The sequence below is a fragment of the Cicer arietinum genome, chromosome 7, assembly GCF_000331145.2.
Source record: "Cicer arietinum cultivar CDC Frontier isolate Library 1 chromosome 7, Cicar.CDCFrontier_v2.0, whole genome shotgun sequence".
Lineage (NCBI taxonomy): Eukaryota > Viridiplantae > Streptophyta > Magnoliopsida > Fabales > Fabaceae > Cicer > Cicer arietinum.
Window position 1 is genome coordinate 42,566,329 of NC_021166.2, and position 15,967 is coordinate 42,582,295.

The window sequence follows — 15,967 nt, forward strand, 5'->3', positions numbered from 1 at the left end:
ACACCAAATGTATTACTCTTTATTCCTTACCCCTGCATCAATATGCCAAATTGCATTAAATTTATTGCTTGATCAACATGCTTGGTCATACTGAACCTGCAAGTGAAGAACAGATGATTGGTGCTTTCATGCAACATCTTTCATGAGTAGATAGAATTATGTTCCTGTTGCATAACACATCCCTTCCCTTGTTAATTGGTACAAGAAATAAGATTTTTAGCATTGACTTTTTCTCAAACGTTAATTAATGTGAGACTTCTAACTCACACTTAACCATTGAGAATACTCCAACACTCTAATTCCAATCAAAGATGTGTTTTTAGAGCCAATTCATATATATGCATGCATATGCATCAACTATTTATAATCATCCCAACTGAACTCAGAATTTGTAACGCCCTGTTTACCTACGAAGTTGTGTTCACAATGATCCGTAGGTAATATATACATTTTGTATCTATGAATTTTATGCATTTCATAAGACTTTTGGAAAAAATTATATGATAAAAAATGTCAAATTTTGAGTAGTTCAAGGTTTTTTTTTTCTTTTTAATCAAATTTATAAATTGTTGAGCTTTTATAATTGAATATATACAAAAAATTGTACCCAAAAAACTATATTATAAATTATATTATTATATAATTTATAAAAAAAATTAAAGCGTGTATAAAAGAAATAGACCACCAAATTTAATCTTCTCACGTAGCACCAAAATGTTTAGGAAAGGCCTTGTCGTGAAGTAAATACTATTGACTCCCAAAGGCTCAAGTAATTTGGTCAATGTTTTAAAGTTTTTTCTAGAATATTATTGCTTTTAGTTTTCAAATTTTTGTAAGTTTTGACTACTTCTCATTTTTTTTCCAGCTAGTTTTTTTTCCCTTTTAAAATAACGAAAGTCTCCCTATCATGGAAGAAGACATGGAATTTCCAAGAAATAAAAGGTCGACTAACATAAATATCTATATTAATAAATTACATATTTATGTTACAGAGAACTATATATATAATCATTAGACATTCCTTAATATCTTAGTGGCAATATAAATATCATTCACACATTGCATAGATGATTGCAAATGGGGCAATCATGGATCTAAATTGTTTTCTCAAGTTCATGATATTGGTAATGATAATACTCTTCGTAGGGTTTCTTGCTTGGATACAAAACAAAGTAGCAAACTCAAATGAAGTCAATAACAACACACAAAGAGATGAGTTTATGCAAGTTAGTGATGAAATTAACCTATTCTTTGAACAAGATCATGATGATAACACAATATCCAATGGTTTAAGTGAATATTGTGCTTGCTCCTTTTGTGGCAAATTAAGCAAGATAATCACAACATGCACACGATGCAAAAATGCTATATATTGGTATGTTCCCAAAATTTTATTTCATTCTCCCTTTTTCCTTATACGCATTTCTATATTTAACTTATTTTTAAAAAATTGTGGATAATTTGTCGAAGTTTGTAAATGTGGTATATGTTAATTGATTTTTTTTACTTCACTTGCAAATTTATTTATATCGTTAATTTTTATTAGGTATATTGTTCGCACGTATACGCTAGAAAAAACCAAAGAGGGTCTATTTATCACCTAATAAAACAAAATATCAGTTCGTTTTATGTAGAAAAAGTATACCTTCTCTTTAAAGGAGATCACATAATAATTAATAAATAATATTAAAAATAATTGAAATAAAATATATTTACTATTTTGGTGAAAATATTTACTAGCTAGCTACCTATATAATAATACTATAAAACTCACTTAAAATAGTGATAAAAATTAGAGACAAACAAAATTAAAAAAATTTAATTTAATTCTCATTAAATTTATTGATGAAATTGTTGGATTTTAATGTGAGTTATTAAATCAAACAATGAATAAAACTTAATTAAATATTAAATATATAAAAGAAGTGACTCATATACTCAATATCTTAAAGATTTGGATGGTAAAGCAGTGTCGAATTCTCTTGTGATTCCATATTAGAGTAAAAACAAGAATTAATGAATAACATTAGAATTATTATTGTTGAAAATTCCAAAATTGTTTACAAAAACAAGATCTGACTTATATAGATGATGTAAATAGATTCATCTAATTAACTAATTGTAAAATCAGAAAAATAACTAAGTTTCTAACAATCTAACAATATTAATTGATTAAATACTAACTCAAATTAAGGAAAGGGCTAAGTATTATCATTATCCCACAAACTAGATGATACATATCAAATAACATCAGTAGTTGGCCGACATTTTTACTAAAGCATTGAATCCAAGTCCTATTATGCAGCTCCTGCGATCCCCCATACCCAACGGAAATTAGAGACAAGTTTCATTTATTTTTTCTGTTTAATTTCTGTTTTTAATTTTTTTTTTCTAGTCGAAATATATTATTAGATGTTGTCAATAAATTTCTTTTATAATTAGAGCTGCATATTTTTTTATTTAAACTTAGTGATTTTGATTTTGATGTGGTTGTTTTTATCAGCTCAAAAGAATGCCATGTCATGCACGGGAGATTTTGGCATAGAGACGAATGTGTTGATGAGATAGTGTCTACAGAAGATAACGAGGAATCATCTTCTCATGGTGCCCAATGCTTTCTCTTGGAGCCTGGAAATGTAATGTTATACTCTTAACCCTATATATGATTAATTTTTTTTCTTTCAATTTAGTCTTTTGTTTCAATTTTAAGTTACAATTTGATATTTTATGTTTTAAAATATCAACAATGTTATTCTTTTTTTTTATTTATAAAAATTCAAAAAATTCATCAAAATTTTCAAACAAAACCCATAAAATTAATTATATTCTTTAATATAATACAAATTTCATCAAATTCGTAACTAAAATTTTTAAATAAACTCATATTTGTCATTCTTTATTTGATGTTGATAGAGATGAAAAATATGAGTTTATTTAAAGATTTAAGTTATGAATTTGATGAAATTGCAGTATATTGATGATGATGATAATTAATTTTATAGGTTTTGTTTGAAATTTTTGATGAATTTTTTGAATTTTTGTAAAAAACAAAAAAGGATAACATTGTTGACATTTTAAAACATAAAAGATCAAATTGTCACTTAAAATTAAAATAAATGATCAAAGTGGAAGAAAAAAAAGATAAAGGACTAAAACCGTTAACTGAAATTAAGTTAAAGGATGACGAGTGTTATTTAGCTTAATTTTTAGTTATTAGTTTGAGTCCATCTTTTATAGTATATCTTTTCAAGTTGAAACTTGATTATGTTAGAAAGAAAGTTTTCTTACTTCCTCAATAGAGTCAATAAAACCTCTAAATCGATAGCATGTGAGGTAGGGTGATGAGTGTGTCTCTTTTTATCATGTTTTTATATTGGAACTAACTTATTCATACAAAATAGATTTTAAAGTGGAAGATGTCTCACTTTAATTACTTTTTTTTAGATTTTATCTATGTATTTACCAAAGTTTGCACCATTCATAATGTATGTGGTATAGTATTTCACAAAATAAATTGTGAAATATTTTTTTGATACAGACTTGACTTTTGAACCCTAAAACTTTAAAAAAAATGTCGGGTCAATCATTACAAATATGTTTACTCCCCTAATTACCTATTTTATTATTAGGTAATTATAAAACTAAATTACACATATTAAAAAATTTAACATTGTGCAGGAAATCCTTAATTACCCATTCAATGACGATGATGACGAGAAAATATATGAGGAAAATGTTTACTATATTGAAGGAGGAGAAAACAATGTTGAGTCAAGCAAGGAAACATCAATGAGGCTTCATCATGGCATTGTTAGTAATTACGATAGCTGTGCAGTTTGTGGTAATCCATGCTCCAAAAAATGCTCAAGGTGCAAAGCTATTAAATACTGGTTAGTTGTTAATTCATAATATTAATTTGTCTAACCTTTTACAAAGTCAACCCAATTAAACTTGTGAAGTCAATGTCCCCATTCATGTTTTTGTAATTCTTTTTTTATATATCAATTCTAGCTACTACTCAAGACTTGAGTTAAATCATTTTTTAATAGTAAAAAGTCTTTGGGAGATCTTGACACAAATCTTGGTGTATAAGCTAGACACTGACAAGTGTTTAGAGAACTATTAAACATATACACTTGTTTGATTTTTATGAATAAAAGTAATCCTACTTGACTGAATTTATAATTAGCCCTAAATATGACTTTAACTTCATTTATATCTTCTGTAATTATATACTAATTAAAGGTAAGCTAGTTAAGTTATATTTGAGATATTAATTTTAGCTTTGTAATTTCAAGATACCGAATTATGTGATTTATTGTAGTCAGACAATTTAAACATATAAATTTTAAATTGTAGTTAAACTCTAACTCAGCATATCAACAAATTTATTTTAAATTATATTATATTTTTATTTGTTTTAATAGGACTTATAGTCTAATGCATAGATACAGATATAGTATTGATATCATCTGTGAGTATAGGTATGAGACATAATATTTTAAAAAATTAAGATGTATCTATGTTAACAGAAAAATATTAAAAATAATTATAATATATTTAGGAGGGTTAAAATTATTCAATTCATGATACAAATATTAAAATAAAATTAAAAAAATTATGAGGTTGGATTTGAACCCAAGTTAAGATAAAAGGGATCCATACATCTCATTCAAGTATTTATGAGTACTTTTAAAATTTTGAAACCATCTTAACTTAATAAAGCTCTATTCACCACCACGGAGTCACCTTCAACAAAATTGATACGACCAAGTTACTTTTTTAGAAGTGATTTTTCTCTCTAGAACTAGTTGTTATTTTTTTTTTTTTTTTTATGTAAAATGCCTCAAATTATTTGCATTCACATTATCACACAATAAAATATGTATGTCAATATGAAAACATGTTTAGAAAAAAGTGCTAGGTTGTAGCCTGAGTGGGGTCCAAGAACTATATGATTCTTCAAATTAAACGCTATCTATTTATTGCTACTTTAATCATACATATTTAGTATTTAATTTAATGGGGAACCTTACTCTATATAGGTCAAATAAATAATTGAACTTTTTAAAAAATAAAATCCTTTGTGCCTTACGTCGTGTAAGCCACTTAAATATCTACAGCTCACCTTATTTGCGATGAATTTAGTATCATTCTGTAGTCTAAAGGACCAAAGTTATTGTACAATTTTCAAAGAAAACTTTTTATATAGAAATTTGTAAGAAAACTTTAAAAAATCATGGATTCACATCACATACTTCATGTACCGAAATGTTAATGATAAGTTTGTTAAAGAAATAAAAAAAATTATTAGCAATAGTGATCGAACACATCACTGGACTCCATGTTTTTGTGTTTTTCTTTTTGCAGCTCAGAAACGTGTCAGCATTTTGATTGGAGATCAGGGCATAAGTTTCAATGTTTTGTTACAAAAAAGAGTTCAACTCAAGAAACAACAAGCAATCAAGAATGGCATGCCAATGAAAATGTAATTATTATTATTTTCTTAAAATCATAAAATGTCAAATCTCTATAATCCTTGTCGAAAATATGCAAGGCCAGCAATTAATCTGTACAACCAGAACATTGACACATAACCCTTAATTAATTAGGGAGGCTCCAAATGTTTTTACCGTATAACTGGTCTTTAAAAAATTACATTGATATTCTTAATTTTATATATTTAACATTTTAAAATTTCATATTTTCATCTTATGTCTAAAATAAATACTCAAATGTGACAGCGGCTGCATCCTACCATACGTCACCCCAATGTCAAAATGTTAAAATCTTGAATCTTGTTAGAGTTTTGTGATTTTAAGAGTCGATTTTTAAATTTAATCAGTACCTCCAAAAACATTAAGATGACCCTAAAAATATGGATCATGTTTCTTTAAAATGACAATTTAAATTAACATGCAAAGGGAGTAATATTAACTGTTGATTCAAAATTAATAATTGATATTATTTTTGCTTACATAAAAAAAATGAACAATTTACAGTTTTAGTCTTAAATTTTCTTGCACTTTACTCTACCCTTTTTGAGAGGGTAAACCATGGAGAAATGTTTCTTTAAAGCATAGAAAAAGTTGAATTGCATTATCTTCCAAGTTAGAAAATAAAAATTAAAAAAAAAAATTTGTGATCTCATAAATATCTTTCTTGGTTTTTCACTCTTTCTTTACAGGTTATAATGCCCCCAAATTTAGATGATGTTAAAGATAATGGTCATTCATATGACCGTCTTTGCTTGGAATTTTATCCAGGTCCATAGTATAACATTTCGTATTGATGAGTTATACCTTTTCTATTTTGGTTTCATGAACTTTTACCCTTTAACTCATCTATGCTTTGTTGGTTCAGAAGAAAACAGCAACACCAAGGCTCTGATTTTAAGTTATCAGGTATGATTGACATTGGAAATGTACCTAAAGAAAAATTTACTATTTTACTTGTTTCTTTAACTTGTGTTGCAATGTAGGAAGCTAGCAACAAAGTCCAAGAGGTTGAACAACAAATGAAAAGCCTAAAAGAAGAATTGAAAATGATAAGGTTTAATTGTCATTTGTTATTCTTGTGTAGTCTCACATTTGCATTCCATTTGTTGTATCATGTATCTATTTGAATCCACAGATACATTTTCAACATCATGCAAGTTTAGTGCATATCTATCTATCTATCTATTAATATTAAAAAAATTGTGTTGGATTCCTTGCTTTTGCGAGTTGATAAGCAAAGACAATGTGGAATATTTTTTTTTTTGTAGTACTACGCACAAAGTCAGTCTATTTATCTATCTTATTTGTCTACCAACATGTTTGCTTGACTGTCTGTCTATCTACCTTTATTGTGTAATTGTTTTGCACTAATTACTAATGTCACAATATTTGATGGTTTTACCAGAAATGAAAATATATCACTACAATCAAAGCTTAATTATTGGGAAATTAGAGCAAAGTATTCTGCTGATCGACTTTACAGTTTCAAGAAAGAAAATGAACACCAGGTAATTAGTTTCATGAGATTTCAAACTTAAAGAGAACTTGTGAATTGCAGCTTTTTTTTACTACGATATTAACATTTTCTGTTCTGCATTTTCAGTTGTTTATTTTGAAGCATGAAAATGAATTGATATCAAATGCTGAGAAGCAAGCTCGTCAAATGGTTACTAATTTATCTCAGAGGATACACTGTTTGCAGGTCATTGTTGATCAAACTTTCATTATATGTCATTCAAAATGAGTATACATTCATACTAATCATCTGAGGTGACAAACCATGCAGATTGCAGTGGAAACTGGAGTAGCAGAGAGGAAAAAACAAGAAGAATTTATACTTGTGCTGCAGGTATATATATATTTACATAATAATTGGGACCTTTTTAATTTGAAAGATATATAGTTTTTGATAGAACAAATTGAAGTGGTATTATAAGTGTCTGTTACCTTGCCTCAAGTTACCACTCATTGATATTTATCAATTTACAGAATGAATGTGCCAAGACTAAGAGAGAGTTTCAAGAACAAAACAAATATGTTGAAAGGCTTATTAGACAGAAGATTGATGATGCCACTCAGTTTCCTATGAAAGTAGCTGAAGAAGCAGGAAAAGAATCAGGCACCAGAATAATTTCAGCTGATGAATCCAAACATACTTCTGTAGAGGTATTTCTTGATGTTTGTGTCAATTTATTTTATATAAATATAAAAAAAAAAAAAAAATTAGATTAGGGGTGGCAGACTCTTATACAAGGTCAGGGAGAACTATCAATTTCTTCATGAACATCACGATGGGTGCAAGCAAACGATCCAAGTATCCAACTAATGGGAATTCAGATTTGAGACCATAGTAAGGAATGATTAAATGAAACATTTTAGTGAAGCAATCAAGGAGAATTGAAAAGGGAAGATTAACCTATAAGGAATATGTAGGCATAGGAATTGAGAAATTCTACATGCATATCATTGATGTTCCTATTGGAAAAAAATAAGGGATAACAAGTGCCCAAAGGGCATTGTTTAAGAAATCCAAATAAAATATTTATTTTATTGATAAGGTTACCTATTTCAATTTTTAATGCATTGAATACACAAATGTTTTTAGAACATTTGTTAACATTTCTCAAAAAATATAACTGATTATTAAAACTGTTTTCCTTTTTCTTTTTACTCTTACTCTTGGTTTAGTCTGAATTTGCAAGATTTTTATTCCTTTTCTTTAAATTCTATTCAGGTGTTACAAACAATCAGTTTAAGCAGAAACCCAACATTGACTAGACAGGTAACTTCCGAAAATAAAGAGAAATCCAATTAGTGGTTATAATGTTATGTGTCGTTAGAAATGTATTGAATATCTAAATCTAATATAACACAACAAATATAAAGATTAAGCAATATATTTATAATTGTTTTCAAACCTGATTTTAATATACCAGGGGCGGTTACCATCTAGCTCTATTCTACATATATCTCTTATATTCAGAAGAAATTTTTTTCACAGCACAATTATCATAAATAATGAATCAAATGTCATTGATGATAAAAAAAAAAAAAAAAAAATAGGTCAACTATTTTTTTCCTGTTGTGAATGGCTTACCAAGGAACTAAACTACTTTCATAACTATTGTAGTGTTGTACAATTTGCTTAACAAATGAGAAGGACTTGGCCTTTGGTTGTGGACACATGGTAAGGTCCAAAAATCCTAAAATATTTTATATACTCCAATTTAATGATATGATTAACAAGTGATTCAAATGCAGACTTGCAGAGAGTGCGGATCGAAAATTCGCAAATGTCATATATGTCGAAAGAAGATCACTAATCGTATCAGGTTGTTCCCTGGTTAATTGACAATGGAGTTGATAGCAGCTTTCTAAGACATAGATGATCTTCATGCAATGCCACTAAAATTCTCATCAGAGCAACATATGCTTAGTAGTATTATCAAAACTTGACAATTAGATATTAAAATAATTAGTCAAGAAAAAAAAATTGGACTTACAGGTCACATGACCATGTATATCAAGTAGATATGTAATCAAGTTTAACTTATGTATGTTTGTATGTAAATATGAATGCATATTATAATATGTTTATACCTTATCCTTTTTTGTTGATTTAAATGTAAATGCAAATGCAAAAATGCTCCTAATAATAATATAACTATGAAACTTAACAAATTCAGAAGGCATGTTTGCTTTCTAACACTAGATTCTGATTAGATCGGCTTAAATTACAATGTTTCTCTAAAATAGATCCAAGTTAACTGATTCGCTTGAAAAAAAAAATGCATTTTTTGAGCAGATGTGATGAAACAGAGAATGCAACAGCAAAGAAAAGGAGTGATAGTCAATACAACACCAAGTAAAATTAATTTTCACCAAAGAAAAGGAGTGATAGTCAATACAACACCAAGTAAAATTAATGCTCAATTCCAACACCAAGTAAAATTAATTTTCACTAAAATCTTAGTGTTCACAAATGATTTCTCTCAAGACACAACAAACTGTATTTTCTTATCTTGCCTCTGTAGGCACTGCACTGCAAGTATTATTTCAGTAATACCTTATCCAAACCTTGCTTGTTTACTTCAAACAAAAAATAGTTTTCATTTTCCAAAATTTGTTCTACATTACTAACAAGGAGATAGAAGACTCGCCTAGTGAATAATTGAAATACAGAGAAGATAGACGGATAGCCATGGATAAAGCATTATCAAAAACAATGAAAACAATATCTTTACATTTTCAAAATTTCTTAAGATATTTAAGAAATGATAAATGAACTCTATCTTCTTTATGAGGAGAAAGGTTAAGTTAATAAAGGAAATTTATGTACCCCAGTATCTTGATGTTGTCTAACGTCCAGGCAGCAATCGACCTAAAAGGTTGAGTTCTTCAAATTGTTTAAGACAACATTATCTAGAATAAGCATTTGCGCCCCTACATATTCGACAGAGAAGATAGTTTTCAATATGGTTACACAGCACATGTTCTGGAAGCTAAAACACAGGCGTAAACTTGAAGAATCTGACATAAATCTGTTTCTAATGCAGTATGTTTGTACGCTTTGCCTAGACAAAGAAATTGACATGGTTTTTAGATGAGGACACATTGCAAGCTCTACCAACTCGATTAATGATGTTCCCCGTCTTCTATGTCTCATGATAATTAATGAAAAATATTCATATGTCCCTATGAGACAGGCTGAGGCAGATTACCATCTGAGGCAGGCTGTCTCAACTGACTAGAGCTTTTATCATTTGTACTAGTAAAGATCGCGGCAAGAGCACAAAATGTAAGAAAACAGATGCATGAAATTATGCCACATGTCATTAGCGAGAAGACTTTCCAAACAGTAGATAGATAGATAGATGTGATTGCTTCTTACACCCTTATCCCTTTCCTATACCTAAATATCATTTAAGTCCATGTCAACAATATCAGCCAAAACAGAAAAACAGCAGATGCTATAACACCTATGGATTTTGCAGAATTATAATCTACAATATGTAACATGAATCGACAGTTTTATTTCAGGCCACTGCAAGTACAACAGTAACACTCATAAATTCATATTAAGCAAGGAAAAAGGCTTGACCGTAAAAAAAACAAACAGTTCAGTACAAAAGCATAAATCCTATAAAAAGTTTATATTCCAAAGAGAATACTAGACCTCTTCTATGAAAAATTTAGTTAAACCATTGACAAGAAGTATAACAAGTAAATGTCTGGATGGAACCATGAGCACTCAATTTCTATCTAACCGATCCTGCTCCCCAAGAACAGGATTGCTTAAATAAATGCATTCAGGAAAATAGATTAAAAATGAAAAATAAAAAAGCAGCATTGCGTTCATAGCGAACTTAAAGAACGTATATTCACAATGATTGGAGATCAGGAACTTATTCATTTCTTCTGCTCCATGTCAGTCTTCTCTGGAATTGGTTGAATTCTGACGTAAGGCTTTCTTGTTAAAGTCTCTCCCTTAAGAGCAGCAACATAGCGGTCATTAGTATTCTCCTTTCGCTGCAGCTCTCCAAGGTATTCTGCCAGTCTCTCTTTATTCACTTGTCCCATCATCTGAAATGTAATTCAAGCAACTAAGTATTAATTATATTTTTCCAATAAAATACTATTATTTATTATTGTACCCAACACACCTAACTACTCCATTGACTATCTTATTATTAAAGATACATCAGTAAATGAAGGTCATTTTATCATAGAAATTTGTACACTGATTCAATCATTTTCTTAAAAAGTGTGCATAAATATGCTAACCTAAATGAGACATGTAATATGAGATGGCTGTAGTAAGAAAAATACGAAATTGAATTAAGTTACAAACTGAAACAAATGGAGTCACTTTCAAAGAAAAATATTAGATTTTCTTTCTCAAATAAAATTATATGATGGTATTTAACCTAATACACTGTTACAATTTTAATCTAAAACACAGAAAATGAAATGAAACTTCAATCCCAAATTATTTTAAACGTAGGATCAACAGTGCATTAACCATTAACCCATTAGTTTTATACTGTTTAGGATTCACACCTGTACAGTGAACCCACATACAATTAAGGTTTTATGCTTGACCATATTAAAGGAAAACAGGTTATTTTGCAACGCATAAATTCCATTATAACATACTTCAGTCAATGTATCACGGTGGAAGAGTACCAAAATTCATGTAAACTAAAGTATAATTGAGAAACTTTGAAATTCTATGGGATCTGGAAACTTGTTTTGAGCTACATGGCACACCATAAGGCCGAGATTAAGAAAAACAGTGACATGTCTGTTAATTGACGGAACTAGGGTTAGTTAGTTAGGATTAGATAGAAAGGTAGATTACGTTGTATATAATAAATATTAGGATTGGAGAGAGAATCAGGGCATTTGAACATAGGGAGATGCAAACCCTCAAAGTTCATTGGTGTTGTAATTAAGGGGATTTTCCCTATTCTTTGCACTAAGATACCCAGTTTCTATCTATTAGAAACACGGAATAGAGGTTAACACCTCCTGACAGCCCTAAACAACAAGAACAGAAATGCAGGGAGACCTCCTAAACATGGCAAAACAAGAAAACAGAATAGAGAATAGTGCCCTCAGAAATTATCCTGAGCCTTCCAGTATCCCACAATCCAAAAGATGCTTCATGTCAGTGTTGTCAAATAGCCGCTATAGCATAGCGGAATTTGAACAAACCGCTATTGATCCGCGATCTGCTATTTAGTACAAATTGTTGTCAAATAGCCGCTATTGCGGCACTAAAGCACTGTAGCATAGCAGAATTTGAACAAACCGCTATTTTCTGCGATCCGCAATTGACAACACTGCTTCATGCCTTATCACCTGTTTATTCTCTCTACTCCTGCCAACTGCCAATTCATTAAAAACGTAAAAACACATTTGGCACAAGATGTTTGAGTATTGGAATCAAAAAGCAGGACTTCTGTAATATACCCATGACAATATGTTAATAAGTTCTGGCAACTAAACTTTGAATTCAAGCAGGACAGATGAATTTCTTCTGATCTAGAACCTACAGGGACCAGAAGAAGCTACCCTATACATGGAATCAGACTATATTGAATTATTCACTATAATGCATTTTTCTAAGCGACAAAGCTGCTATAACTGCAGATCCACCTGCAGCCAGCTGTGATCAGCACTAATCAAATATACAATGTAATGAACTTAGCTGCCGTCAGTTCAGCCATGCACTGACCAGTGGCGGAGTCAGGAATTAATATTCAAGGAGGCCATGACCAAAACTCAAACTAAATTAACTAATGAAAGACACATCTGAAGACAAAAATTACTGACAAAATACACATTTAACTACTTTTTTATGTAAAAATTGCTTAGTAAATGACTAATCATTGGGCTATATAATAATTGACTATGTATAAATCAAATAAACCTATAAAACTTGGGGGGACATCAACTACAAGCATCATCAGCGAATATCAACTACTACACCTGAGAAATAAGAAACATCCTCATCTTGTCTTCATGACTTTACTCTATTCTAAATTTCTAATGCGACCTTGTTCCTCACCATCAATTCCTTTTGCATTCAATGATGATTTTCCAAACCCATTCTCTAACATACAATGTTAGGCGAGATGTCACTGCCCCTACTGAAAGGGTTTTAGAGGTTTACTATAGGAAGAAATTTACAAATAAACATTAGGCTAGGCCTTTGGATGTATAGAATGAGAGGCAGCAAGAGTGTTAGGTTAGTTGGTTAAGTTGTTATCTCTGTTTTATGGGAGTTTCTCCTCCCACCCCCTTACATTCTCAAAAGCCCCCCAACTGTCAATTCTTTTGTCTAATTGTAATCCTCTCCGAATTAACTAATCTAGACGAGATTTGTCTATAGTGAATCCGGAGGTGTAAATACTAACTTATAACTTTATAGGATTTTTTACACTTTTAGATTGACAAATCTAGAGACGTAAAATGTAAATTTAAGAATTTTTTACACCTCTAGACTAATTCGGAGGTCTAAAAAATTCTGAAAAATTTCAAGTTAGTATTTACATCTTCGGATTGGTCAATCTGGATAAGCTCCGTCCAGATTAGTTGGTCTGAAGAGGGTTCAAATCGGAAACAAAGAATACATTCTGAGGGGATTTTGAGAATGTATGGGGTGGGAGAAGAACTGCTTTGGGAATCTATAAATAGAATTCCTTATACAGTTTCAGCATCTTTAATCATTCTTAGAGTTACGACTGGTTTATTTTATCCAGTGTGAGGAGAGTATTCTCTCTTTGTACCACTTCCTTTGGTTAATCACTTAATATACAGGGACAAATAATTCCCTTTCTGTTTGTGTTGACTCAAAGAATCCAAACATACAAGGTTCTCAAATATCTCTTCCAACTCCTGGAATCTCTCCATGGTCTTTATGTTCATTTCCTCAATCCCCCTTTCTATCTCTTCTCTTCCAACCTTCTGTATGTTTGTTTGCACCATTCAGCACTGATACCAAAATGGTAAGTACAGGTACAGACTAAGAAAAAATATAAACACAGTACAGAGACAAACACCCCCTGCTGACAAACACTAGAAACACAAATTTAGACCTCTCACAGAAGGAAACAGAAAACTGAATAACCTCCTCTAAAAATATTTAAGTTCTTTGTCAGGGTTGTCAAATGGCAGTTATTCCGCAATACGCTATTTAGGCTACGTTTGGGAGTTAGGAGGGTAGGGGAGGGTTTTGGAAAAAAAGGAAGAGATATGGGGGAGGAGGACTTTGGGGAGTATATTTTTCTTCATAAGACAAAACCTCCTTATTTGGGTGAACTCAAAAAATAAATTGGGGGAGGGTTTTAGAAGATTTAGATTAACTGTTCAAATCATTTGCATATTCTCTAAAAATTTAAAATATATTAATCATTAGCATTCTTTTTATCATTCTCTACAATCACTCTCTCAAATAAGATAAAAGATTTTTCTCAATTTCTCTATTTTTCCCTCCTCTCAGACCAAAATTCCTCCCCTTCCCTCCCCTCCAAACTCCCAAACAAAGCCTTAGTATAAAGTCTTATCAAATAGTGACTACAGTTGTGCTATAGAATTATGGCGAATTTGAACAAACAGCTATTTACGCTATCCATACCACTGCTTTGCTATCCCAAAATCAGAATGATAGGGCCTCAAACCCCTTTCAGAGTGTATAAACATCAAACAAGTATTAAACCACTTATCAAATACCCAACTTACAACTCATGATACAAATAATAATAATAATAATAATAATAAAAATAAAAAGTGAGTGTGGCTTGCCGTTGTTTCGGGGCGAGCCTTTGAGCGGAGTTGGGATTCGAGTTGATCGCTGCGGGTATTGGTGAGTGTCATGACGCCGAAGCCAATAACACCCGGAACGACGCCGCATATGGTAGCGAATGCAAAGAAGAAGGGTTTTGAATCACGAGTCCTTCGCACGATCCATTTCCAAGCCATCACCATCCTGACCCTTCTCACACAAAAGTTGAGGGTTTTTCACTTGTTTTTCCAATGCTTTTCGACCGGTTAAACCAAATGAATTAACGTTGAACGATAGTTGGTTGGTTCAATTCATTTTTATTTTGTTTATTTAATCATTTTTTTATGATAATATTTTGTTTTTTTTATTTTTAGTTCTCATATTTTGTATTTATCCCTTTTGCTAGTTTATTTTTAAATTCGAAAATTGACTTTAATTTCTATATATTGATTTGTGTAAATAATTTTAAATAATCATCAATCATGGTTGTAATTAATTAATAATAATCTCATGATTGTGATTAATTAATAGTAAAAACTGTGTATATAAATTAAATTCTTAAAAATATATATTTAATTTTTAAAATTTCAGATTCTTTTTCTTATCATCATTGAATATAAAGTTTATTTTTGCTAATGTATCAAATAGACTACTACTGAGATTCTTTGATAAATAGTGGTGGATGACAAATAAATTAATTAACAATGAATAAACTTACAGTGAATAAGTTAATTGGTCGAATTTGAAGTTTTTCATATAATGGTGGATTGAACTACTAATAAATAAGTATGACATGACATACAAATATATTTTTAATTAATAAAAAATATTTTTAAATTTAGAAAATAACATAAAAATGATTTAAATGAAAATAAAACGGTATATATTATGAGTTTAAATTTAATTTAAATAACATCTCAAAAAATATTATAAGCTCGTGAAAGTTATTATAATCCTCTGAGAGCATGACTGTTATTACCATTTTATTTTAACTATACAAATTTATTCACTATAAACCATCGTTTTAGTTTTGTCAAACACACCAATTAGCAAATAACTTAGTAAAGTAACATTGTATTGTAGAAAAAATGTAATATATTTTACACTTTATTTCCTTTTTTTTTAATATTGTTTGCTCTTTATTTATTAGTCATTTGATTTATACTAAAAACAGTTTAAT

The 15,967-nt window shown here is 30.0% G+C and overlaps 2 protein-coding genes across 5 annotated transcripts; one reads left to right on the top strand and one right to left on the bottom strand.

Annotated features, from left to right (window-relative positions):
* Positions 1 to 1,014: 1,014 nt before the first annotated feature.
* Positions 1,015 to 9,102, top strand: LOC101513690 (uncharacterized). 3 transcript variants are annotated; one of them, XM_073363350.1, is made up of 14 exons: positions 1,015 to 1,375; positions 2,504 to 2,636; positions 3,679 to 3,890; positions 5,371 to 5,488; positions 6,188 to 6,266; positions 6,367 to 6,404; positions 6,482 to 6,552; positions 6,904 to 7,006; positions 7,102 to 7,200; positions 7,285 to 7,347; positions 7,488 to 7,664; positions 8,233 to 8,280; positions 8,629 to 8,685; positions 8,760 to 9,102. In XM_073363350.1, the coding sequence occupies exons 1-14, from the start codon at positions 1,068 to 1,070 to the stop codon at positions 8,844 to 8,846; spliced, it is 1,593 nt and encodes a 530-aa protein (XP_073219451.1). In that variant the 5' UTR covers positions 1,015 to 1,067; the 3' UTR covers positions 8,847 to 9,102. The 3 variants fall into 3 exon arrangements, with proteins under 3 accessions (XP_073219451.1, XP_012567770.1, XP_004516811.1); XM_012712316.3 differs by having other exon boundaries at positions 3,679 to 3,869; positions 6,364 to 6,404; XM_004516754.4 differs by having other exon boundaries at positions 1,016 to 1,375; positions 6,364 to 6,404.
* A 584-nt stretch (positions 9,103 to 9,686) lies between these two features.
* Positions 9,687 to 15,077, bottom strand: LOC101513048 (uncharacterized). Of its 2 annotated transcripts, XM_073363353.1 has the most exons (3): positions 14,808 to 15,077; positions 10,904 to 11,081; positions 9,687 to 9,941 (listed from the first exon to the last, which is right to left on the bottom strand). In XM_073363353.1, the coding sequence occupies exons 1-2, from the start codon at positions 14,988 to 14,990 to the stop codon at positions 10,908 to 10,910; spliced, it is 357 nt and encodes a 118-aa protein (XP_073219454.1). In that variant the 5' UTR covers positions 14,991 to 15,077; the 3' UTR covers positions 9,687 to 9,941; positions 10,904 to 10,907. The 2 variants fall into 2 exon arrangements, with proteins under 2 accessions (XP_073219454.1, XP_004516809.1); XM_004516752.4 differs by lacking the exon at positions 9,687 to 9,941 and having other exon boundaries at positions 10,512 to 11,081; positions 14,808 to 15,076.
* Between the last annotated feature and the right edge of the window lie 890 nt (positions 15,078 to 15,967).